At 41.3% G+C, this 27,465-nt stretch overlaps 1 protein-coding gene and 1 long non-coding RNA gene across 5 annotated transcripts in view; both read left to right on the forward strand.

Annotated features, from left to right (window-relative positions):
• FUT9 (fucosyltransferase 9) overlaps positions 1-7,229 on the forward strand; it is a 208,763-nt gene extending 201,534 nt beyond the window's left edge. For all 4 annotated transcript variants that reach the window (XM_040428779.1, XM_040428778.1, XM_040428777.1 and 1 more), the window contains one exon: positions 3,133-7,229. In XM_040428779.1, the coding sequence (XP_040284713.1) occupies positions 3,141-4,217 (1,077 nt within the window). In that variant the 5' untranslated portion in view covers positions 3,133-3,140 and the 3' untranslated portion in view covers positions 4,218-7,229. The remainder of the gene's footprint in view (positions 1-3,132) is intronic.
• Positions 7,230-9,070: 1,841 nt separating this feature from the next.
• LOC120998201 lies at positions 9,071-9,508 on the forward strand. Its single transcript, XR_005778315.1, has 3 exons — positions 9,071-9,145; positions 9,330-9,377; positions 9,477-9,508. It is a non-coding gene; the product is annotated as an uncharacterized LOC120998201 (long non-coding RNA).
• Positions 9,509-27,465: the final 17,957 nt, after the last annotated feature.

Below are 27,465 nucleotides of genomic sequence, written 5' to 3' on the forward strand. Positions count from 1 at the left end.
GCCTCTTTATTTCACTACAATACTCAACACTGTATGTTGCCCTCTGCTTCATTTTTTCTTCCCTAGCTCCATTAAGTAGTACAGTGGTAGGAGGAATGGGATTGACGGCGGCACAACCAAGTGAGTCAGGAAGACAGATGTGGAGTAGTATTCTTTATTAATTATCTTTCTTTTAAAGTCAACACGTTTTGGGGCCGAACGGGTCTTTTCTTCAGACCAAGACCTGCTCTTGGTCTGAAGAAGGGGCCTGTTTGGCTCTGAAATGTGTTACCTTTGACAGAAAGATAATTAATAACAAATACTACTCCACATCTGTTGTCTTGACTCACTTTATTGCACTGCCGCTGATCCTGTTCCTCCTACCACTGTTCCTGACTGTGCACATTAATGGATAAGTCTGGCACCACCAGCACTGGTATTCTACATGAAAAGTTGGGTGTTGTGCTTCTAGCGCAACACCATAATGTGAGCCTCTGTAATCCAGCAAGCTTACCCGTTTAGAAAGAGGTTGTACCCATGAGCGCTGCTCTCCCTTCTCTTCTATTAAATGGTAGAGAGTTTTTCTTATTTTTCTGCTACTGTACCTAATTACGTTTTGGAAAGATACAATAGAATAAGAAGCTTCTCGAAGTGATATATCAAAAACAGAATTCAAACCTAGATGAGCAGAAAGTTTAGAAATAAAGAAGCCACCTTGACGCTTGGTAGATGGGCCCGACACAAGTTTGATCAAAATGTGCGCTAAAAGCTTCCATTGATCCATTTATAGTAGGTATAACACCACTTGAATTTAGAATGATCCCCATTTCTCAGCTTTACTGCTTATATGTGTGTGCAGCCATCATTTTTTTTTATCAACCATGTTTGCTTTATGGATATGCACCTATGACTATGAATAAAAATGTGCCAGTCTAAATTTTCTTGTAGTATTTATTGAGGGTAGCGCCTCTTTTAGACTGTGAAAACGCCCATCTGCCTGGGGCTTCTGAGCAAAGTACAGATGTAGGTGGTTCCTACACTGCCCTGAAAATGTGGACTTGGATAAGTCCAAGAGAGGCAATATATTATTGATAGGGACCCGTCTGCGGAAGCCACCTTGACGCTTGGTATATGGGCCCGACACAAGTTTGATCAAAATGTGCGCTAAGTGCTTCCATTGATTCATTTATAGTAGATATAACACCACTTGAATTTAGAATGATCCTCATTTCTCAGCTTTACTGCTTATATGTGTCTGAAGCCATATTGAAGGTATAGACTTAATTTCTGTATTGTCTGTGTAGACAACAGCTGGGAATGTGAGTGTTATGGCTCCTGCAATGAATGAGAAAATGATAAACTATTACAGTCTCTAGGAAGTACAGAAGTGACGGCAGAGATACATATAGAACCTTCGCTTTGTGTATAACGTTGCTATTCTGTTCAAGGCCTCCAGCAGTACAAAAGAGATGGTATTATATTCCTCTGATAACTCTGTCCCAGTCTACACAGCAGAGCTGATAAGTGAGCTGCAGAAAAGAGTAAATGTTAGCTTACTGTGATTGCAAAAGAAAGGGTAGGGGGAACACTAAATAAAATGGAGTGCAGGAATAATAGCCGATGTATATATTAAAATATTCTCGTTTTTACACTGGCCATAAGAATCACAGTTAGCTAATAAGCAAACCATAAAAAGGAAGGACTAGAAAATAAGTCATACATCCAGACATTCAAAAATATAACAATCTTTATTACAGCCTCCAAAATTTAAAATATTGTATACAATAGGAACCTAGGACCAGAATCTGTCCCTACACAGAAATGTAAACCCAGTTCATGATGTGTCTTGATGGCTTAAAAAAGTGTAACTGTCATTTTTTTTACTTGCTAGTTTATTAGAACTAGGCATGTATACCTGAGTTAGTCTGTCTATGATTGTCAAAAGATCTGTAATTACCTTATAACAGTTTTCATTAATGTCCCCTATCCCTTTCCAACTGGTCCCTTAATAGACCGTTACTAGGGCCTGCCTGTCTCCAGCTCAGTGTAACAGAAGACAGAGGGGCGGTCCTCCACACTGCATGCCTGCATTAGGCTTCAGAGTGAGGAGGCGTGTCTCTCAGTAATCCAATCTGATTGGCTGGCATGAAGCTGCTGGCTACAGCAAGTGCGTATGGGAAGTGAGGGAAAGCAGTTTTGGCCTCTGAGAACTGACAGAAGAGCCATCTTGAGATTATCATAATGCAGGGTTCAGAACAGCAGTAGCAAAGGTCAAAGCTCAAGAAAAACTGTGGTATGTTAAGAAACTAAACATTTCTTCATGCATAATGCTGCACCAGCTGTAACATATGCTAAAATTGTTTTTTTTTAATCAAAACATGACAGTTACACCTTAAATGAAGATTGTTATATTTTTGGATATCTGGATGTGTGACTTCTTTTATAGTCCTTCTTTTCTAGGGGCTGCTTTTTAGCTTACTGTGAAGAAGAAAACCCATTAAAGGGATTCTGTCACCAGATTTAACCCTATTAAGCTAGCTGACATTAGCGATGTGCTAATGTCAGCTAAACCTAACTAGCCTATTCCTACTTTTATCTATGCCCCCGTTATGCCAGAAATCTAACTTTTATAATATGATAATTAGCCTCTAGGAGCAGGGGGGCCATTGTTCCTGCTCCTAGAGGCTCAGTTTTCCCACCTTTGTCGCCTACCTCCAAGTCCTGATTGACAGGGCCAGGCATCTGTCTGCCAGCCCTTTGCTCTGGTGAAATATTGCGCCGTTCAGTATTCGGCGCAGGCGCTGTGAGGAAACTGGCAGCCTGCGAGCTTCTTTCCCTCACTGCGCCTGCGCCGAATGCTAAACGGCGCAAGATTATATCAGAGCACAGGGCTGGCAGACAGATGCGAGCGCTGCCTGGCCCTGTCAATCAGGACTTGGAAGGAGGCGACAAAGGCACATCGCTAATGTCAGCTAGCTTAATAGGGTTAAATCTGGTGACAGAAACCCTTTAACAAAAATGTTAAAATAGTTCAGAATTTTCTGATGATATAGTCCCTTTAAATTATTATTTATCCATTATCTAGTGTTCGTGTTTTTTATAATGACTGTTACATTACAGATGTGAATACATTTTTATATTTTTGTTTTTCAGGGCAAATTATGACAACATCTAAAGGCATCTTCCGACCATTTCTATTTATCTGCATTGTACTGATTTGCTTCACAGTATGTTTACTGATATATGTCAAGCCAACAAACAATTGGATCTCCAGTCCTATAGAATCAGCTAATTCTATGCTAAAAATGAAGAATTTTTTTTCCACTAAGAAAGATGATTATAATGATACCATCATTCTTATTTGGGTGTGGCCATTTGGACAGACATTTGAATTGCAGTCCTGCGAGGCTCTTTTTAATATCCATGGGTGCCATTTGACTACTGATCGTAATCTCTACAATAAATCCCATGCAGTGCTAATACATCACAGAGATATCAGCTGGGATCTGACCAATCTACCAGTGCAAACAAGACCTCCCTTCCAGAAATGGATTTGGATGAATCTCGAATCTCCAACTCACACACCTCAAAAAAGTGGCATTGAACATTTATTTAATCTCACATTGACCTATAGACGTGACTCAGACATTCAAGTGCCTTATGGCTTTATGGCCGTAAGCACAAAGCCCTTTGAATTTGAAGTGCCAAGCAAAGATAAGCTGGTTTGCTGGGTTGTAAGCAACTGGAATCCAGATCACGTTCGTGTAAAGTACTATAATGAACTCAACAAATACATTGAAATTCTAACCTTTGGCCAGGCATTTGGTGAATACTTGAACGATAAAAGCTTGATCCCAACCATCTCTACTTGTAAATTTTATTTGTCCTTTGAAAATTCTATCCACAAAGACTATATAACTGAGAAACTTTACAATGCACTACTTGCTGGATCTGTGCCCATTGTGTTGGGACCTCCAAGGGAAAACTATGAAAACTACATACCAGCAGATTCTTTTATTCACGTCGAAGATTTTCTCTCTCCGAGAGAACTGGCAGATTATCTGTTAATGCTGAACAAAGATACTGAGCGGTACCTGGCGTACTTTAACTGGAGGAAACACTACACTGTGAACTTGTCCCATTTCTGGGAATCTCATGCTTGCCTAGCATGTGACCATGTTAAAAGACATCAGGAGTACAAATCTGTCAGTAATTTGGAGAAGTGGTTTTGGAACTAAGCCTCCCCTTTCATGTCTGAGCACTTTTTGGGAAGACATTACAACGGTTACTTGCATCAAGATACAAATTTAGTGCTTTGTCTCACCGTTTACTGCTCTGTTGAATGCATAATTTAACATAAACTTTGTCAGACATGAAAATCTCTTTCCTTCATCAGAATCATCATTCCCCAACACTTCACATGTAGCAGCAATTTCTGTGCCCTCAGAGAGATTTCCTCACTCTAAGCGTTCTTTATACACAACTCCTTTTTAAAGAACTTACAAAGTCTCCATATTACTGTATGTAGCAAACTGTGATCCATCATTTCCATGTCTTTAAACCAAGATGGAAGTTAGACTGGCCAATATCATATTAGAACTGTATATGTATACTGTTATGGAAGTGGAAGAACAAAAATAATTACTGGGTGAGAAATCAGAAACACGTAACTTTACTCTGACAGATTTTCCATTACATTGAATTGCAGTTTTCGGATGCGATACGTCATGTTCACCTAGGATCAGCTGAGTCTGCAAGTAACACTTCTGAGCCATTTCTCACCCTGAATCCATCTCACAGTGTGGTTCTGTATTTAGAAGTCTCACTTTTACGATCATATTGATCAGATGTGACGCTGTTGGTTTTAGATTCACACGCTATTTTCAATATTTTTTTTTTATGAAGAATGACATTTATTTTCCTATAAGTAATTAAAAACATCATCACCCTTTTGTATTGTAATTGGGAGGAAGAGAAGGATTTTGTGGCTCTGAACTGGCCAGAATGGTTCTCTGACAGTCAGGGCATACACTCGACGTCTAGTAGTATTCACAAAGGACATTGCCGTTATGGCAGCTTTCTTGTCACATAGTTTACTATTACCTTTAAAAGGCCATGTGGTGTGGGTAATAAGTGTCAATACTGGAGTATTATATTCTATAATGAGATGGCAGTATAATTTCAGCACAAATTCTGCACTTTCATATACGGGGAATAGCAAACACTGAACATTTCTTTGGTGAAATATGAATTTTCTGTGATCAAACTATTATTCTATTTGTCAGATGATCACACAGGATACAGATCTTAAATGCTGTTGTTCGGCACCTATAAACCATCCATTGTGTGAAATGAAAGGGATTTCTGCAGGTAAAGGTAAGGCTGATTTACAGTTATGCTAGAATGCAGAATAAATGCTATTCTACATTGCTAAAGCTAATTTCCAAGACTGCATGCACTGTTATGTGCATAGCATTTCTGAGAGTTAGAGAGAATCTGATGAGAGCAAAGGTCTTGTCTACGCTTTCAGCTTTAAACATTTTCACGCCCCTGTATAGAAATGACATCAGCATTGTAAATCAGAGATGGCCGGCACTTTGGAGGACAGTGCTCTGTGGTAGGGTAAATCCACCAATAACAGAAAATGACAAACCACGGCATTCATAAGTGAAAGTTAACAGTAAGTTACTTATTTATTCAGCTGCACCGCACCAATGACTATAAATAAATGGCCGACACTAGTGTTTCGGTCCGTTCTGGCCCTTGTTCATGGGCGCAGTGCACTTGTAAGATATGTGTAGGGGCATGACGCAGACACACTGCTCAGCATCTCATAGAATTGAATTCCATTCTTTAAGACAGTTCGCATGGTGCTCCTACACATTTTACTGTAATGCACTGTGGTTGTGAACAAGGCTCGGGATGGACCAAAACTCTAGTGTCGGCCATTCATTGGAGCACTTGAATAAAGAAGTAACCCACTGTTAACCTTCACTTATGAACACTGTGGTTTCTCCTCTTCAGCAGAATTGTAAAGTCGCTCTAGAGGACCTGTGCTCTCCAAATGTTTACTGTGTGTCATAGGTTTCAGGTCTGGAACAGAAAAGGTTGGTAAACCCGGCTGTAGATTTCTTGACATTTCATATGAAATGTGCCTTACTGTTTCTGTGGAGCAATTCTGTCTGTCGTTTACTGTTTTATTTTGCTGCTTAACTGGAAGTCATCTTCACTTAAAACATTCCCTTTAACATATCTATAAGTTATGGACGATATGGCAAAATATTTATAATCCATGTCAGTTTGCTTCTGTTTTAAAGGCTATGGACACCTTAGAGGGCATTTTTTATCATTGCATTTTACAAATTTTGGGATAAAAATAAAAAATAATTTCAGTTCATCTTTATTAAAAGTTTTCAGCTGTTTTTCCTCCACAGCTTTCGCTTTCACTATAGCTGCAGAGTATTGTTCTCATAGACACTCATAGACAATCAGTTTGATAAGAATTCACCTATAATGACTGTTTATGAGCTGTCAGGAGTTCAGGAGATATAGGCTACAGATTCAGCTATCAGTGCAGCTCCCTGGCAGATTCAGTGTGAGGCAGAGAGCAGTCTGTAGATGTACTGAAACTGAAAGTTGTAGAGGAGAAGCCGTTGAAATGTTTTAATTAAAATCTATTGAAAACATGATTTTTTTTAGCCCAAAATTGGTAAAAAAGCATAAAAACTTGCAACCAAAGGTGTCCATAGCCTGTGAACCGCAGTGCTTAAGTTAAGAGATCATGATGACCACCAATGTTTCTTTGCTATCATATTAACGTTTGAAAATAGTAGTATGAACTACAAAGCACTTACGAGAGGGTTTTCTTTTTGGAGCCTCGAGATGGCAAACACTAAATTCAAACAGATCTATCTGAGGTGGTGTCAAGTTAAAAAAAAAAAAAACTGTCATAATGAACATTGCAGGCAGCTTGTCATAGAGCAGGAGGTGATGGAGATTGAAATATAGATTTGTGGGAAAAGATTCATTATAATTTGCTATATCAATCTGCTCAACTTCTCCTGCTCTATAACAAAGCAACAACAGGTTACTTTAAGCTACAATAATATAGAACCCAATTGTATGTGAAAAAAAATATGGTGCAGATTTACTAATCGTATCTAATATTTAGACAGCCTAAGACTAGACAGTCTGGAAATGTGCCAGATTTATAACTGGTGTATCATAGTGCCCGATAAATTTGACACATCTTTAGATACTTTAGTTTGCGCCAATATTTGACAATATTTAAATTTCTGGTGCAATTTTGTTGCAAATTGTTGCCCCTTTTCTCTTAAGGCACAGTATGGTTGACAGCTTTTTGGTGCAAATTGAGCCAGAATTCTAAAGCTTTTGGCTTAGTAAATCTCCCCATTGTGTTGAAAAGATTCATTTTGGCTTAGTAAATCTCCCCATTGTGGTAAAATATTCATTATAATTTGCTATATCAATCTGCTAAACTTCTCCTGCTCTATAATTGTCTCCAAATTTCTGGTGCAATTTTGTTGCAAATTGTTGCCCCTTTTCTCTAGGCACAGTATTGATGCCAGCTTTTTGGTGCAAATTGAGCCAGAATTCTAGAGCTTTTGGCTTAGTAAATCTTCCCATTGTGTTTAATTTATTGATTATGAAAATATTAAAGGAACAACATTTTGATATCATAGAAATCTACTCCAATTTTTTTTAGCAGAGGTGAACTTGGCATATAACATTTTTCAATGCATTGATAACACTCTGAAATATCCGCAAGGTAGTCCAATCCATAGCAGCAGGTTCCAGCTGATATGTTGGGAGAAAGAGAGTCACGGTATCCCCATTCAGCAATTCAAAGTAGTCGTGAGCAGCCAGACATCAATGGAGAGGCGCTATGTAAAGAAGTTATTGAAAGATCCAAGCACATAGTAAACAAAGTCACACACAAGTGCTGCCGCCTCCACATTGATTTCAGTACGTTTTCTGCTGCAGTACCAATAGGAGTGACCAGCAAGTTTATTACATGTTGTTATTTTTAGCAATTTTGGGGCACATTGGGCATTATTCCTAGCAAAAACCACATTGGCATTATATCTGGTACAGAATTACACTATAATTCATGGCAAACATTCTGTTTTATGTGACATTGCAGTTGCTATTTTCTATGACTTAATGCCAAGTTTCATTCTGCTTGGTTAAAGCTAAAATAGAACTGGGCGATATTGTTTTTTTATTCCAAACAGCAGATGCAGATAAGAGCAGCCTGACAAGTACGTGGGCATATATAGATACAATATAGATAATAGCTAACTGGTGCAACACCATATACTGGTCAGGAGGTTGAGGTTTGATGGAAAAATTATCTTCCTTCGATCTTTTCACAATTTCTTGAATTAGAAAATGTGAAAAAAAAAATTTTTTTCATTTCTTGCAACCAAATTAATGTCGAAAAAGCACAACTGATTCACTGCATTTACAAAGAAGGCCAAATTATTTCCTTAGTTTTTACCACTGTATTATCAATTAGAAGGAACTGACCATGAACACATTGTTAAAAAATAGTATCATGATGTTCCTTTACTTTGCAGATGTGGTGCTATATAATATATGTAAGGAAATGTTCTAGTTAAAGGGGTTTTCCAGGAGTAAGATATATCCTCTGGATAGGTCATCAGTATCTGATTGGTAGAGGGCCGACTACTGGCACCCTTGCAGATCCAGAGCTTCGGTGAGCATCGCAGCCTCTTCCTAGGCCAGTAAATAATAATAGTAAAAATATAAATCTTTATGCAGTGAGCTCCCGTAGTGGTAGCTGCAGTGTCTTGTATAAATCTTTAGGCAGTGAGCTCCCATAGTGATGGCTACAGGTGCCTGTATTAATCTTTATGCAGTGAGCTCCCATAGTGGCAGCTGCAGTGTCCTGTATAAATCTTTATGCAGTTAGCTCCCGTAGTGGCGGCGGCAGTGTCCTGTATAAATCTTTATGCAGTGAGCTCCCATAGTGGCAGCATCTTGCATAAATTTTTACGCAGTGAGCTCCCGTAGTGATGGCTACAGGTACCTGTATAAATCTTTATGCAGTGAGCTCCCGTAGTGGCTGCTGCAGTGTCCTGTATAAATCTTTATGCAGTGAACTCCCGTAGTGGCAGCTGCAGTGTCCTTTATAAATCTTTATGCAGTGAACTCCCATAGTGGCAGCGGCATCATCTTGTATAAATTTATATGCAATGAGCTCCCGTAGTGATGACGACAGGTACCTGTATAAATATTTATGCAGTGAGCTCCCATAGATCCTGTATAAACCTTGATGCAGTGAGCTCCCATAGTGGCAGCTGCAGTGTCCTGTATAAATCTTTATGCAGTGAACTCCCGTAGTGGCAGCTGCAGTGTCCTTTATAAATCTTTTTGCAGTGAGCTCCTGCAGTGGAAGCTGCAGTATCCTGTATAAATCTTTATGCTGTTAGCTCCCGTAGTGGCGGCGGCAGTGTCCTGTATAAATCTTTATGCAGTGAGCTCCTGCAGTGGAAGCTGCAGTATCCTGTATAAATCTTTTTGCAGTGAGGTCCCGTAGTGGCAGCTGCAGTGTCCTTTATAAATATTTATGCAGTGAGCTCCCATAGTGATGGCTACAGGTACCTGTATAAATATTTATGCAGTGAGCTCCCATAGTGGCAGCTGCAGCATCTTGTATACATTTTTATGCAGTGAGCTCCCAAAGTGATGGCTATAGGTACCTGTATTAATCTTTATGCAGTGAGCTCCTGTTGTGGCAGCTGCAGTTTCCTGTATAAATCTTTATGCAGTGAGCTCCTGTAGTGGCAACTACAGTGTCCTGTATAAATCTTTATGCAGTGATCTCCCATAGTGGCAGCGTCCTGTATAAATCTTTATGCAGAGAGCTCCCGTAGTGGCAGCTGCAGTGTCCTGTATAAATCTTTATGCAGTGAGCTCCCATAGTGGCAGCCTCTTGTATACATTTTTATGCAGTGAGCTCCCGTAGTGATGGCTACAGGTACCTGTATAAATCTTAATGCAGTGAGCTCCCGTAGTGGCAGCTGCAGTGTCCTTTATAAATCTTTATGCAGTGATCTCCCATAGTGGCAGCGTCCTGTATAAATCTTTATGCAGAGAGCTCCCGTAGTGGCAGCTGGAGTGTCCTTTATACATCTTTTTGCAGTGAGCTCCCGTAGTGGCAGCTGCAGTGTCCTGTATAAATCTTTATGCAGTGAGCTCCCATAGTGGCAGCCTCTTGTATGCATTTTTATGCAGTGAGCTCCCGTAGTGATGGCTACAGGTACCTGTATAAATCTTTATGCAGTGAGCTCCCGTAGTGGCAGCTGCAGTTTCCTTTATAAATCTTTATGCAGTGAACTCCCATAGTGGCAGCGGCAGCATCTTGTATAAATTTATATGCAGTGAGCTCCCGTAGTGATGACGACAGGTACCTGTATAAATCTTTATGCAGTGAGCTCCCATAGTGGCAGCTGAAGTGTCCTTTATAAATCTTTATGCAGTGAGCTCCCGTAGTGGCAGCTGCAGTGTCCTGTAAAAATCTTTATGAAGTGAGCTCCCATAGTTCCTGTATAAACCTTGATGCAGTGAGCTCCCATAGTGGCAGCTGCAGTGTCCTGTATAAATCTTTATGCAGTGAACCCTCATAGTGGCAGCTGCAGTGTCCTTTATAAATCTTTATGCAGTGAGCTCCCGCAGTGGAAGCTGCAGTGTCCTGTATAAATCTTTATGCTGTTAGCTCCCGTAGTGGCGGCGGCACTGTCCTGTATAAATCTTTATGCTGTGAACTCCCGTAGTGGCAGCTTTTGCAGATGCAGTGTCCTGTATAAATATTTATGCAGTGAGCTCCCATAGTGGTAGCTGCAGCATCTTGTATAATTTTTTTTGCAGTGAGCTCCCAAAGTGATGGCTATAGGTACCTTTATTAATCTTTATGCAGTGAGCTCCCATAGTGGCAGCTGCAGTTTCCTGTATAAGTCTTTATGAAGTGAGCTCCCGTAGTGGCAGCTACAGTGTCCTGTATAAATTTTTATGCAGTGATCTTCCATAGTGGCAGCGTCCTGTATAAATCTTTATGCAGTGAGCTCCCGTAGTGGCAACTACAGTGTCCTGTATAAATCTTTATGCAGTGATCTCCCATAGTGGCAGTGTCCTGTATAAATCTTTATGCAGTTAGCTCCCGTAGTGGCAGCTGGAGTGTCCTTTATAAATCATTATGCAGTTAGCTCCCGTAGTGGCAGCGTCCTGTATAAATCTTTATGCAGTGAGCTCCCATAGTGGCAGCTACAGTGTCCTGTATAAATCTTTATGCAGTGATCTCCCATAGTGGCAGTGTCCTGTATAAATCTTTATGCAGTTAGCTCCCGTAGTGGCAGCTGCAGTGTCCTGTATAAATCTTTATGCAGTGATCTCCCATAGTGGCAGTGTCCTGTATAAATCTCTATGAAGTGAGCTCCCGTAGTGGCAGCTGGAGTGTCCTTTATAAATCATTATGCAGTGATCTCCCATAGTGGCAGCGTCCTGTATAAATCTTTATGCAGTTAGCTCCCGTAGTGGCAGCTGCAGTGTCCTGTATAAATCTTTATGCAGTGATCTCCCATAGTGGCAGTGTCCTGTATAAATCTCTATGAAGTGAGCTCCCGTAGTGGCAGCTGGAGTGTCCTTTATAAATCATTATGCAGTGATCTCCCATAGTGGCAGCGTCCTGTATAAATCTTTATTCAGTGAGCTCCCGTAGTGGCAGCTACAGTGTCCTGTATAATTCTTTATGCAGTGATCTCCCATAGTGGCAGCTACAGTGTCCTGTATAAATCCTTATGCAGTGATCTCCCATAGTGGCAGCATCCTGTATAAATCTTTATGCAGTGAGCTCCCGTAGTGGCAGCTGGAGTATCCTGTATAAATCTTTATGCAGTTATCTCCCATAGTGGCAGCTGCATGTCCTGTATAAATCTTTATGCAATTATCTCCCGTAGTGGCAGCGGCAGTGTCCTGTATAATTCTTTATTCAGTGAGCTCCCGTAGTGGCAGATACAGTGTCCTGTACAATTCTTTATGCAGTGAGCTCCCGTAGTGGCAGCGGCAGTGTCCTGTATAAATCTTTATGCAGTGATCTCCCATAGTGGCAGCGTCCTGTATAAATCTTTATGCAGTGAGCTCCCGTAGTGGCAGCTGGAGTATCCTTTATAAATCTTTATGCAGTTATCTCCCGTAGTGGCGGCGGCAGTGTCCTGTATAAATCTTTATGCAGTTATCTCCCGTAGTGGCAGCTGCATGTCCTGTATAAATCTTTATGTAGTTATCTCCCGTAGTGGCGGCAGCAGTGTCCTGTATAAATCTTTATGCAGTGATCTCCCATAGTGGCAGCGTCCTGTATAAATCTTTATGCAGTGAGCTCCCGTAGTGGCAGCTGGAGTATCCTTTATAAATCTTTATGCAGTTATCTCCCGTAGTGGCGGCGGCAGTGTCCTGTATAAATCTTTATGCAGTGAGCTCCCGTAGTGGCAGCTACATGTCCTGTATAAATCTTTATGCAGTTATCTCCCGTAGTGGCAGCTGCATGTCCTGTATAAATCTTTATGTAGTTATCTCCCGTAGTGGCAGCTACAGTGTCCTGTATAAATCTTTATGCAGTTATCTCCCGTAGTGGCAGCGGCAGTGTCCTGTATAATTCTTTATTCAGTGAGCTCCCGTAGTGGCAGCTACAGAGTCCTGTACAATTCTTTATGCAGTGATCTCCCGTAGTGGCAGCGTCCTGTATAAATCTTTATGCAGTGAGCTCCCGTAGTGGCAGCTGGAGTATCCTTTATAAATCTTTATGCAGTTAGCTCCTGTAGTGGCAGCTGCAGTTTCCTGTATAAATCTTTATGCAGTGAGCTCCCGTAGTGGCAGTGTCCTGTATAAATCTTTATGCAGTGAGCTCCCGTAGTGGCAGCTACAGTGTCCTGTATAAATCTTTATGCAGTTATCTCCCGTAGTGGCAGCTACAGTGTCCTGTACAATTCTTTATGCAGTGAGCTCCCGTAGTGGCAGCGGCAGTGTCCTGTATAAATCTTTATGCAGTTATCTCCCGTAGTGGCAGCTGCATGTCCTGTATAAATCTTTATGCAGTGAGCTCCCGTAGTGGCAGCTGCATGTCCTATATAAATCTTTATGCAGTTATCTCCCGTAGTGGCAGCGGCAGTGTCCTGTACAATTCTTTATGCAGTGAGCTCCCGTAGTGGCAGTGTCCTGTATAAATCTTTATGCAGTGAGCTCCCGTAGTTGTAGCTGCAGTGTGAACAGAGCCCTCGTGACATTGACTCATGAGGAGGTAAAGTGCAGTTGGATGTGTGTGAAGAACAAGTAGAAATCCTTTATAACAAGATTATACCATATAGCAGCATGGACACCTGATTTGATCAGGTTACTCAGCCCTGTAGTTTATACTGAGGGAACCCTAGTAATACTGTATCATAAGCAATAATGTGCATATATAGTACAGTCTTAAACCCTGGACACATCACATGCAGAGTTATGTTCTTCTGTATATTTGAATTAGCTAGAAAGAATACAGGAGAACAGAATCTCCCCAAGATGATGTACAAGAGACCCCAGCTAAATCTTTTTTATTTTTTTCATCCTAGATATTGGTTTATCACCTGATATCGGCTTTAGCAGAGCAGCATGTAGTTTACCAAGAAATGAAAATAAATTGCAAAAAAATTCACATTCAACAAAATATGCCAGAGCTTATTATATTTTATTTTACTGTAGAGCAGCTGAACTTTAGTGGACATATAAATGATTTGCAGAGTTCAGTCATTCCTGAATTTGAGTATACAGCAGCCCAATCTACCGTCATATATTTTTATGACTTGGTCTTAGTGCCAGTGCTCTAAATGTGACCTAGTTTTGTAGATAAATATACAAGTAAATGGCCTCTTTAAAGTGTCATTTATTTCCAAATGATTTGTTGCTGTGCTGTTTAGAGAAAGGCTCGCCATTCTGGGTAATATGAAGAAGGCATTAAATAATTCTTCAGAGCACAAAATAACAGCATACCATCTGCCACCTAATTATGGGCACTCATGGCTAAGCTGGTCTGCGCTATCCTAGTTATTTGCTCCAAGCATAGCTGTCAGGGCATCAAGTTAACATTGACTTAAGCCATATCTACAGAGTATACATGAATAGATAAATGAGTGCTTAAAGACAGTCAGACAAAAATATCCTTTTTAGAGTAGAATGATAGGCCTGTACCTTGCGGTATAATGTCTCCATCAGATTATATGTATTCTGCCTTGTCCTCTTTTCTGGTCAGTATTCATTAAAAAGAATAATAGATTATTAAAGGGGTTAGACATTTTCCGGCAACTGTGACCTTGTGTAGGTAAGTTAACTCTATGGCATCTACTAATATAGCCTTTGTTGAAATTATACACCATTTCCTATATTTCATAAGGTATGTCGCCTTGTTTGCCATGTCTATGCAGAAATCTTGTCCATAAAATAGCTGCTGATGGAGACAGATCACCTCCATGTGATGGCTCCTCCATTCATATACACTGCACCTGCCATCTGCACTTCATTGCTGGGAGTTTAGACCAGGTGTGGTTAAATGGAGGAGACTGAGGGAAGTGCCTGGTCACATGACCCTCCATCAGCGGCCATCTTATGGACAGGACCTCTGTGTGAACAGCATAAAAGACTTGTCTAACAAGGGGTCAAGATATCACAAAATATATCAACAAGGTGTATATTGGCAAGTGCCATAAAGTCATCTTACACACACATCAGTCATAAGTAGCCAGAAAGTGGCCAACCCTTTTAATGATTATAATGGCCGGTTTACACTACCCGATTGCCGGGCAGATTATCGAAGACAAACATTCCTACGAACACTCATTCCCAATAATCTCTCTGTGTAGCCGATCACCCGATGAACAAGTGAAGTGTTCGTTCATCTGTGAAACTGTCGTTAGTGCAGGCACCTAAATTATCATTTCTGGGCAGCAGATAGCGATCCTTCATCCTCATACTGTGGAGACACCATAAGTGTTCAAACAGGGATTGAGCTGGTGGAGCCCCCATAGCAGGAAACCTTCTGACAGGGACCATGTAAGAAACAATTAAAGGGAGATTGTCACCACCAGTCACTTTGATTTCTACTTATTCACACATACATGTAGCTGTAGTTCACATGATTATAGTGCCATTTTTCGATTGTTGATCTGAGGCTCTGTTCCCGAGTAATGACACTTTTTCCCAATATGCTAATTTTCCCAATTGCTCTCATTGCACCCAAGCTCTGTTCCTTTCTGTGCTCAGCCCCTCCTTTGAACTACAGCTATATGTCTATGCCAATAGTTGGATAGAGAGGTCACTAGTGACAGACTCCCTTTTATATAAGAGCTATTGAAATTGGACTAGCAGACCTTTAATTTTATATAAGGGGTTGTCCCACAACAAATATTGTTTTTAAATTCAGCTTGTAATGAACATTTATAAGACGCACCTGATGATAAGACCTGATGATACGTTTTCAGAGGAGGAAAATGGAGAAAAAAATAATTTTAACTAAAAGGGGGATTATAGTTACAGTATGTTTAAAATGAACACTGTCCAGGGACTGTTCTGTAATTGGCATCTGTCTAGATATGACTATACCCCCCTCATCCATAGAAATCCACCCATGTACTGCAAAATATGGGTGGATTCCTATGGATGTGGGGGGTTATAGTCATATTTAAAATAAACACTGTTCGGTAATAGTCATGTGTCTATATTAAATATGACTATAACCCCCCTCATCCATAGGAATCCACCCATACTTTGCAGTACATGGGTGGATTTCTATGGATGATGGGGGTTATAGTCATATTTGGCACACAGTTTTTAATTAGGGTACCATAAATTGCCTTAAGATGTCCTCACCTTGGGACTTAGGATGCAATCTACGGTACCCAGAGGGGGGTGGGGGGGTGTCATGTGGCACTGAACAGTGTACCGATAGCTGATTGGTGGAGGAAGGGTGAGCAGGACTCAACACCAATCATCACCGGACAAGTAGAGTAGGGGTGAGTAGAAACTGCCCAGGGGAAGAGGAGAAACTGCCCGGGGGAGAAGAGAAAGTGCCCGGGGGAGAAGAGAAACTGCCTGCCTGGGGGGAAGAGGAGAAAGTGGGGGGGGGGGTCTGGAGAGGAGGAGAAAGTGTCAGGACCTGTACTTGGATACAGCAGGCTGGCGGCACTACATGGGATACAGAGATGCCGCCAGCCTGCAGGACACTAGGACGACACACGACGCACATGGAGGACGGCAGGAGGTGAGGAGTAACTGCGGGGGGGGGGGGGGGTCTGGAGAGGAGGAGAAAGTGTAAGGACCTGTACTTGGATACAGCAGGCTGGCGGCACTACATGGGATACAGAGATACCGTCAGCCTGCAGGACACTGGGACGACGCACATGGAGGACGGCAGGAGGTGAGGAGTAACTGCCGGGGGGGGCTTTGGGGGCGGCGCTATACTATGGTAATGCAGGCTGGCGGCACTATATGGCATACAGAGAAATGCCGCCAGCCTGCAGACAGTTACGGTACCGTTCCGGACACTCCAGGACCAGCTTACATGGAGGAGATCGGGCGCAGCACTTGGTCATCAGTACCGTGAGGGTACCGTAAGTGCTGCCCGCCCATTCTCCCGTCCGTCCTCCCACCCATTCTCCCATTGTTTTATGGCAGCTCAGGAGTAGTTGGTGAGAGCTCCTGAGCTGCATTAAGTTACACATTTGGGCCACATTCGTTTTATAAGACGCACTAACCTTTTCCCTCCACTTTGGAGGGAACAAAAGTGCGTCTTATAAAGCTAAAAATACGGTACATTAAAAAATTGCTTATATAATCATATATTCCAGGAATATTGTTAGTATAGTGCCCCCTAGTTTCTAATGAAAAGCATTTCCGTGTCCACCTCGGTAAATGGGCCAAGGTGGACAGATATAACTCTCTGCTCCTTGGGTTCCCTAAAGCATCCCTGGTGTGGTGCTTATGAAGGTGCAGTGTCTTCTCGTCTTGATAACCCCATTAAAGCTCTTTTTTAGCTGCACAATAAGGCGGATATTTATAGTAGATAAAAAGAAAACTTGTGCTCATGCCTTTTCTGAAAAATTGCTGTTTTTAATAAGTAGTACATTAACACTGGATTACTACATGGTATGTGCATCTCTTTGATTACAGCCAAATCCAAATATTTTGCGACCCTGATTTAAATAAATCTCTCAAAATGGGGGCCACCAATTTACAGGTCAGAAGACAGAGAGTATCTGCCACCAAAAAGGCATAACTTATGGACCATTTTTTTATTTAAAAATAAAATCAAACAACGCAGTGTGTCATTAAAGAGGCTGTTTGTCACCACCGGCGACCCTTTTACCCCTAGCTATATATGTCCCTTTAACACTACTAATTTTGAATGGGGTCGGGTATAGTCCTAAGAGACATTGTGTCATCCGTGACTTTCAAGGGCAATCTGAGCCGTTTCCTGTTGACTTTATTCTTACCTAAATCAAATCTGCCGACTGATTCATTAGAATCCTAATGGAAACAAATTTCAAGAAATTTGCTCATCTCTATTCTCCAATCCATGGAAAATAAAACAAAAATAAAGCAACTTTGCAAATATTCTGGTTATAGACAGCAAGTAAACTTTGTGCCAAGCCTGATTCTGCCTACCTGACTTCTTGCTAATCTACAGACAGTACAATTAGGGACAGATAGAACATGGCTGATGGACCGTATTACACACAGGTTTTGTTTTTAGTATGTTACTATGGAGACATATGGATCTGCATACGAGCGGGAGGCATAAAATTGTAGGATTTTTTGATAAAGGCATTAGATTTGTTTTATATGTATTTAATATAAGGGAATAGCACTACAGTGTATATATTGGGCTTACATTTTGCCAATGATCTTGTGATTATACTCATCTCTCTGCAGTGACAATTGGAAAGTATGTGAATGTGCCAATCATCACACATTTATTGGTGTCTTTTGACTCACTGAAAACTGTTTAATTGGAGAATAGGTCAGAAAACATTACAGCTGTGAAGACCCAATAAATAAAATACAGTCACTTTTTTTCATTGGGTTCTCACGACTTTATCCATATGAGCCTGCAGTGCGCAGATAGTCCGGAATATTATCCTGCAGCAATCTGGTCCCCTGGAGATGATCTCGGGGACAGCGGCTACAGCTTTGATGTCTTCTTTACATCCAGAGGAGGAATGCTGCATAGACTTTTAAGAGATAAGTAAATCCTGGTTATTTTCTTTTAATATTTCTTAAGAAATAAAGACTTTTACTAGTTACACAGGGAAATGCTCATTATAAGGTGGTAAATAATTAAGAATATTATTTTAATATGTTTAAAGCACAGGCAATGCATGCTATGGACATGCATAGATGACAAGGCGAATTGGTGCTGTTTCCTAGTTTAATCAGCTATTCTATGTTACATAGGTCATAGCAGAAGATGGAGCAGATACAGATAATCTACAGTATATTGTATAGTCCATAAGCATATTGCTAAAACATCACTCCTTCATAGAGTGTGACATTGGTTGTGTTTGGCCCACATTTACTAACAGTGGTCTATTTTGCACCAGTATACTGCATTTTGAAAGGGAAGATGGTGATAATTGCTACTAATTTATCAAGATGCCCACATCTAAATGCATATGGCACATTTAGAAAGGTAGCTAGTGGCAGTTGAAAAATAGAACTGAGCATGTGCAGCCGTCTCAGTGAGCAGGACAAAGAAATTAGAAAAACAGCAGGTGGCGCTATACAGATAGATTTCATTGATAACTCAGTAGCTATAATACATTTTTAATAACATGTAATAACAAAAGTATTTTGATTCAGTTGCTGGTTTGAAAACTGTAGAATATCTTTTGTGGGACAACCTCTTTAACGAAAATGGGGAGTCACTGCTCATAGGAACCAATCTGATTTAACCATACAGGTTAAAATAAAATCAGTTATAATATTAATTGCTATGATAAACACATTACATTTTTCTTGTGCTTTTGTTTAATGGTACTTTTCTTCATACAAAAAAAAAGAAGAAGACTTAAAACTCCATGCAGTATCTGGGTGAGAGTGGTAGTCTAAGAATACATTCACATGAAGCATGTTTTTCAGAGATGTAAAAATATCTATTCCATTTATCTGAATGGGGTTTGTAGGCACAGCACCAGAAAGTCCCATCCAGTTGTATGGAATTGATTTCAGATCAATTTCAACAATGAATCTGAAATGTGTGAATATACACTAAAGCTGAGGTCATGGCAGCTAAGCTTGGTTTTAGTTGTCTTCATCTTTCATGCTGATATTACATAAAAGCAGCGTGAAAATCATATTTTCTAGCGTGGCAAGTGGTCCATAGCAATACACTGGTCCTTCAAGTATCATGAGTTTTTCATACTTCAAATATATCACTTAGTTCTGTGTTCTTGTACACTCCACTCCTTACTGAGACTTGCAACCATGGCACTGTACAAAATTCTGTTTGGAGCCCCTGCCTTAATGTGAAAGTCCATCTATGAGCACATTTTTTTTTAATACTAAATTCTATGCTGATTAATTTATTATTACATCTTGCTAGCAGCCAGAGCTCCAAATCTCTTGCATAGATATAGATTTAAAAGTTAACATGTTGGCTGCCCACTGCCACCACTAGAGGGAGCATAGGAGCTTACTGCAAAATGTTATACACTGGACTCACGATTAAAGGTGTTGTCTAACTCCCAAACAAATTTTAGTGATGGCCCTCTTCACCAGTACTACTATGTTGCTTGGGGAGACATTACTTCTGAGGCTAGGAATGGCTACAGTGGTCCGTGTGACCATGAATGGGACCACAGAGGACCAAAATAAGTGGTAATGGCACCCTCAGTACCGGAACAGAGTGCCAGTGAAGAGGTGAGTGGCTTTTTCTTTGTCCTAAACATTTATCCCTTTAGTGAAAATTCCAGGCATCAAGTATATTATCATTTAAATGTATGTCTATGCCGGAGATTTGGAGTTCTGTACAACTCGAGCTCTGACCACTATCAAAATATATTAGAGACTTTAATACTGATGACCTATCCTGAGGATAGATTATCAGTTGTAAACTCTTGGAAAATGCTTTTAATAAATTACTCAGCACAGGATTTAGAACACAATAACAACATGAAGATAAAAAAGCGGAGATTCACGTTAAGCCACCATTTGGAGTAAATTAGTGATCATAGACAACCCTCATCAGGATCCATGGCTGATTAGCAGGTTGTGGATGTGGCTGTTGGATCATTGCACATTGAGTGTGATTGTCCTTTGGAAGACATTTCATTGATGCTTTTGTTTTCAAACTTTAAATTTTTTGGTTCCAGGGGGCAGATCCTAAGAAAATATTAGAGAACATTTCCTATGCGCCAAGAACTGATCCTCCTTTAATCAAAAAAGACATACAGTAGAAAAGTAGATATCTCAAATATGATGTGAATTGTTTTTTATATGACCCACTTGTGCACTTGGTTGTTTCAAAATTCAGACAGTATATATTGAAATTATAGTATTGAGTACCATTAAAGGCACACACCATCAACTCTAGACATACAGATGAGCCCACCCTTACTTCAGTTCGAATTTATTAGAGATATCAGTTTCTCCTGAAACAAATTCAACACATTATCAAACCATGTTAGCAAAATCCTTGACAGACTGTAATTCATAGCACAAACACTAGGTGTCCACACATAGGCACATATAAGGTAGACATCTCATGACACAATATTGCAAAATAAAGCGCTTTTTTTTTTTATTTGCTTTTTTTTTTAAGCTGGTCACCCTATGCCACATATCTTGGGATGTGTTGAGCCAATATGAAAGGTAACTCAAACCTTTCTCACTTTAATAAAGTTCTACAATAATAAAAGGAGATATGGGCAGTCTTTTTGACTATAAAACTGCCATGTGCTGATTTTTCAACACTTCTTTGAATAAAAATGTACATTTCAACTGCTCAGACAAACCTAATTTTATCAGCGTTTTGTCACTCATTGTTGCAAGATACAATACCAGCACTTTAATGACAAAATGAAGCACTGGTTATCTTCAAAATGAAAAAATACTGCTAGATTTTATTATGACTTGAGTATTTTATCTTGGAGAAGGTCTTCTACTGAGTATGTTAAGAGACCATAAAATTGCAAAAAAAGAGTCTTATGTGCCAAACTGTGTAAGCACAAGAAGCTATTAGTTGAGTTAATGTATTGTAAAGGCCATCTGTTGTCATTTGTCTTTAGACATTGTATTGTTGCACTACTTTCTAAAGCTATACAGTACATACTTGCCAAATGCATATAATATATAATGTGGAATTCTATTTTTAGATTTATGGTACCGCACTGTGGTCATGGTACAATTTCATGTACTTTGTGAAATGTTATGATGTCACTGCCGCTGAACTTATTACACCATTGAACAAACAAAATTTCTGGTTTATTGAATGACTCATGCTTCATTACCTGTTATATATTTTGTCATTTTTTTGTCATCAATAATTTATCAAAGCCAAATGTGTAAGATACAGTAAGCAACAATTAAAAGTATCTTTACAGATGAGTCCGAAGCCTGATGTCATTATTTATTTCCTGTCAAATCTATAGACATATTCCTCAGCCCTATACTTAGACTGTCAGAGCTTACTATTTAATTACCCTTTTTTTTTTTTTGTGTGGGAGGAAACTGGAGTGACTGGAGGAAACCCATAAATAGGAAGAACATACAAAAACAAACCCAGGACCCCTGGACTGGAATGAAGCAATCCTTACCACTGAGCCATCATGCTGCTTATGGTCTATTTAGCAACGATATGGAAACAGTGAGAACAAATACATAGTTGCCTTCATTGTGCATAGTTCCATATCATTGTGTATGGGGAGGAGAAGGGACAAGTCAAAGTGGGACTTTTATATGTGCAGATTTCTGCCCATAGCAAGTGCCCATTGAGAATATAGGTAATTAATTGGCACTCATTTAGTTAGAATAATTTTTATTGAAATATCATAAGTAGACATCGATTCCAATATAAATTATATACATTACATGTGGATTATTCATTACATGTTATTATTTGCATAACAGTAGTGTTCCCACATTACGGTACATTTTATATCATGTCTTGTTGATATATATATATATATTTTTTTTAAAAAGGTAGAATATAGTTAACCTACCAAAACATTTAAACATTTTGTTGTTATTACAAGCTTTCCTATGTCATTTTTAACCTATACATAAGTTATAAATTGTTACAAATTGTTACAGGTTCAAATGACCTGTAATTCTTAACTGTATATATGTCACGAGGGTATCAAGAGCCTCGTCTGACTCCGTTATACCCGGGGTCAGGAGGTCGCAGCGGGTGGCTGCGCGCTCTATATCTAAAGATCACGTTGTTTCTTAGTGATTGTTTTCTGTGTTTGCCTTGCTATCCTTTTTGTCTCAATCAGGGATCTGTAGCTTTTCCTCCTCAGCTGTTTCTTGTCTGCCACTCCCAACCTCCTTATATTCTCCCCTCACACTTCTCTAGTTGCCAGTTATAGAGCTTCCTGCCTGGACATCTATACTGACCCACTGGAGTTGTGAATCCTGGTTGTCGTTCCAGAGTGCTACCCTCCGGATCCCTGTTGGGCTTCTTGTTGTCTCCTGTTGTCGCCCACCTGGGATTATATGTTGAGTTTGTATTGTCTGTCCTTCCCTTGGTGTTTTCCTTTAGAGCTAGTGGTGCGGACTAGTGTTCCCACCGCCCTGTTCACTATCTAGGGCTCAGCTTAGGGAAAGCCAGGGCTTTAGGCACGTGATCGGCGTACGGGTGAGGAACCCGTCTAGGGACGTCAGGGCAGCCAGGTGCCAGCCGCTAGGTGAGTCAGGGGTCACCACCTTCCCTCTCACTTGGGCAGGGCCTTCCTTGTTCCCTCCCTCTGTGTCACGTATGTGATAGTCACGCCGACCGTGATATTATAACTGGCCTTTACTTTTTGAGAAAAAAATAAATAAAAATTTATTTTTGTTGTTTTTTTTTTCTCTACAATATGGATCCTATTGCTGCCTTGGCAAAACAGCTTCAAGGCCTGTCTTTGGAGGTGGCAGGATTGAAGGCGTCTGTCCTCCAACAACAGCAGCAAATGCAGCAGACCGCACCCCCAGCGGTTGCTATGGGTAACCAGGTTGTTACAGAACCCAAGGTTGTTCTTCCTGACAGATTTTCTGGGGGAAGGGACAAATTTGCAACGTTCCGTGAGGCCTGCAAATTATACTTTAAGTTGTGCCCTTACTCCTCAGGTAATGAAGAACAGCGGGTTGGGATTGTCATTTCCCTGCTTCAGGGGGACCCACAATCCTGGGCGTTCTCGTTACCCCCTGGTTCCCAGGCTCTCCGGTCAGTGGAGGGATTTTTTGGGGCTTTGGGTCTCATATATGATGACCCTGACCGAGTCGCCCTGGCTGAGTCGAAGTTACGGAGACTCCTACAGGGAGATCGGTCAGCAGAGGAATATTGCTCAGAGTTCCGTAGGTGGGCTACGGATACTCAGTGGAACGACCCGGCTCTCAGGAGTCAGTTCTGCTCTGGGTTATCTGAAAGGGTTAAGGATGCACTGGCGCTGTATGAGACCCCCCTTTCCCTTGATGCTGTTATGTCCCTCTCTATCAGAATAGATAGGCGTCTTAGGGAGAGATCGAAAATTCCTGAGCAATTGGTTACCTCTCCCAAGCAACAATTAGTCTGTACTGACTTAGATGAGCCTATGCAGCTAGGTGGTTCTCCAAACTTGATCTTAGGGGGGCCTACAATCTGATTCGTATCAGGGAAGGGGATGAGTGGAAGACAGCTTTTAACACCCCTGAGGGGCATTATGAAAATCTAACCAATGCCCCCGCTGTCTTCCAACATTTCGTTAATGATATTTTTAGTCATCTCATCGGCAGGTTTGTAGTCATATACCTAGATGATATCTTAATTTATTCGGCTGATCTGAAAACACATGAGGTGCATGTCAGGCAAGTACTGCAGGTCCTACGGACGAATAAATTATATGCGGAAATTGAAAAATGTGTCTTCGCCGTTCAGGAAATACAGTTCCTGGGATATCTATTATCTGCTTCAGGTTTCCGTATGGATCCTGGGAAGGTCCAGGCAATTTTAGATTGGGATCTTCCTGAGAACCTTAAAGCCCTACAACGGTTTTTGGGTTTCGCAAATTTCTATAGAAAGTTCATTAAAAATTATTCAGTGATCGTTAAACCCCTTACCGACATGACTAGGAAGGGGACTGATTTTTCTAAATGGTCTGACGCCGCTAAAAATGCATTTTCCTCTCTAAAAGAGAGGTTTACCTCGGCACCTGTTCTAATTCAACCTGATGTCTCCCAGCCTTTTATTGTAGAGGTAGATGCGTCAGAGGTGGGAGCGCCCTTGCGCTTTCTTTTCCAAAAAATTATCTTCTGCAGAGAAGAACTATGATGTTGGAAATAGGGAACTCTTGGCGATTAAGCTGGCGCTTGAAGAGTGGCGTCACTTCTTAGAGGGAGCAATCCACCCCGTCACGGTGATTACGGATCACAAAAACCTTCTGTACCTAGAATCGGCTAAGCGTCTCACCCCTAGACAAGCTAGGTGGTCGCTATTCTTTACCAGATTTAACTTTGTAATCACCTATCGTCCTGGGGCAAAAAATACCAAGGCAGACGCGTTATCTCGTAGTTTCCCTGGAGGGGGCAATGTTAGTGATCCGGTACCTATTTTACAAAGAGGAGTGGTTGTCTCTGCTGTACACTCTGTTCTAGAGGGAAAGGTGTTAGAGGCCCAGGGGGACGCCCCGGCCTCTTGCCCCTCAGAGAAATTGTTTGTACCGTTAAACCTGCTTCTTGAATTATTAAAAGAACATCATAATTCGGCACTTGCTGGGCACCCGGGTAGTAAAGCAACCTTGGAGCTATTATCTCGTTGTTTTTGGTGGCCAAGGTTGCGTCAGGATGTAATGGATTTCGTGTCTACTTGCTCTACTTGTGCACGCGCGAAAGTCTCTCATACACGTCCAGCAGGGTCTTTATTGCCTCTTTTTATCCCCAATAGGCCATGGACACATCTGTCGATGGATTTCATCACTGACTTACCGTTGTCTGCGGGTAAAACAGTTATTTTGGTAGTAGTAGACAGGTTTAGCAAAATGGTACACTTTATTGCGCTACCGGCACTTCCTAATGCTAAAACTCTTGCTCAGGTGTTTATCAGTGAAATTGTGAAGCTTCACGGGGTCCCTTCCGATGTGGTTTCGGATCGGGGAACCCAGTTTATTTCTAAGTTTTGGAAAGCTTTTTGTTCCCGTTTGGGGGTACACTTGTCCTTTTCCTCAGCTTTCCATCCTCAGTCGAATGGACAGACTGAGCGTACCAACCAAAACCTAGAAACATATTTAAGGTGTTTTGTGTCTGAAAACCAAGAGTTGTGGTCATCATATTTACCGTTAGCTGAGTTTGCCATAAATAATCATTATCAGGAGTCCACTGGCAAGTCACCATTCCTTGGTGCATACGGTTTTCATCCACAATTTTGTACTTTCAAAGAGGGGGGGTCTTCTGGGGTTCCCGAAGAGGAAAGGTTTTCTTCATTTCTTTCTTCGGTATGGCAGAAGGTGCAAGTTAACTTGAAAAAGATGAGTGGTAAATATAAATGCATGGCCGATAAGAAACGGTCACCAGGTCCGGACCTAGGGGTGAATGACTATGTGTGGTTGTCTACTAGGAATATTAAGTTGAAGGTTCCCTCTTGGAAACTGGGCCCTAGGTTCATTGGTCCTTATAAAATAGTAGCCGTCATTAACCCTGTGGCTTTTCGCCTGGAGCTACCTCAGACTTTTAAGATCCATAACGTCTTCCATAAATCGTTACTCAAGAAGTATGTTCCACCTCTAGAACCATCACCGCTGCCACCTCCTCCTGTTATTGTGGATGGTAATCTGGAGTTTCAAATAGCCAGAATTGTTGATTCTCGTCGGGTCCGCCGCTCTCTTCAGTATCTGGTGCATTGGAGGGGTTACGGTCCCGAGGAAAGAATGTGGGTTCCAGCGTCAGAGGTAAACGCCAACAGGTTAATTCAGGCTTTTCATGCCTCTCATCCGGAGAGACCTGGTCCTGAGTGTCCGGAGGCCCCTCGTGAAAGGGGGGGTACTGTCACGAGGGTATCAAGAGCCTCGTCTGACTCCGTTATACCCGGGGTCAGGAGGTCGCAGCGGGTGGCTGCGCGCTCTATATCTAAAGATCACGTTATTTCTTAGTGATTGTTTTCTGTGTTTGCCTTGCTATCCTTTTTGTCTCAATCAGGGATCCGTAGCTTCTCCTACTCAGCTGTTTCTTGTCTGCCACTCCCAACCTCCTTATATTCTCCCCTCACACTTCTCTAGTTGCCAGTTATAGAGCTTCCTGCCTGGACATCTATACTGACCCACTGGAGTTGTGAATCCTGGTTGTCGTTCCAGAGTGCTACCCTCCGGATCCCTGTTGGGCTTCTTGTTGTCTCCTGTTGTCGCCCACCTGGGATTATATGTTGAGTTTGTATTGTCTGTCCTTCCCTTGGTGTTTTCCTTTAGAGCTAGTGCGGACTAGTGTTCCCACCGCCCTGTTCACTATCTAGGGCTCAGCTTAGGGAAAGCCAGGGCTTTAGGCACGTGATCGGCGTACAGGTGAGGAACCCGTCTAGGGACGTCAGGGCAGCCAGGTGCCAGCCGCTAGGTGAGTCAGGGGACACCACCTTCCCTCTCACTTGGGCAGGGCCTTCCTTGTTCCCTCCCTCTGTGTCACGTATGTGATAGTCACGCCGACCGTGATAATATAACTGTGCATACAGCAGTGGCTTCAGGTTGATCGGCTCTTATCGTTGCTCCTCCATCCGTTATTTTTCTGGATAATATTTTAACCAGGTGTCCCACTTTTGTTTTATATAATTGCTTTTCCCTAAACATATTCCATATATTTTTTCATTTATGTAAGTACAATATCCTCTTATACACATATGTATAGCATACAGATTACTGATTGCTAAAAACTGGAAGTCAAACATTATTCCTAAAATAGAAAACGTAATTGAGATGGTTTCGAGGAATTACATAAATTGGCACTCATTTAAAGGGGTTGTGTCAGCTCAGACTTTGAAGGCATATCACTAGGATACTGATACCAGCACCTGTCTCCAGAACAGGTCGCAGAGTGCTCTCCATTAACTTCTATGGGGGCCCTGAAAATAGCATCACAAGATTGGGGATAGCTATTAGATCTATGGGGGTCCTTGAGAACAGGCAGGCCTCACAGCGAAGAATGGAGCATCAGTGCACATGTCTGACCTGTCACCTGAACTGTTCATCTCAAGGGGTCCTGCGA

Source organism: Bufo bufo, chromosome 4 (assembly GCF_905171765.1).
Source record: "Bufo bufo chromosome 4, aBufBuf1.1, whole genome shotgun sequence".
NCBI classification, from domain to species: domain Eukaryota; kingdom Metazoa; phylum Chordata; class Amphibia; order Anura; family Bufonidae; genus Bufo; species Bufo bufo.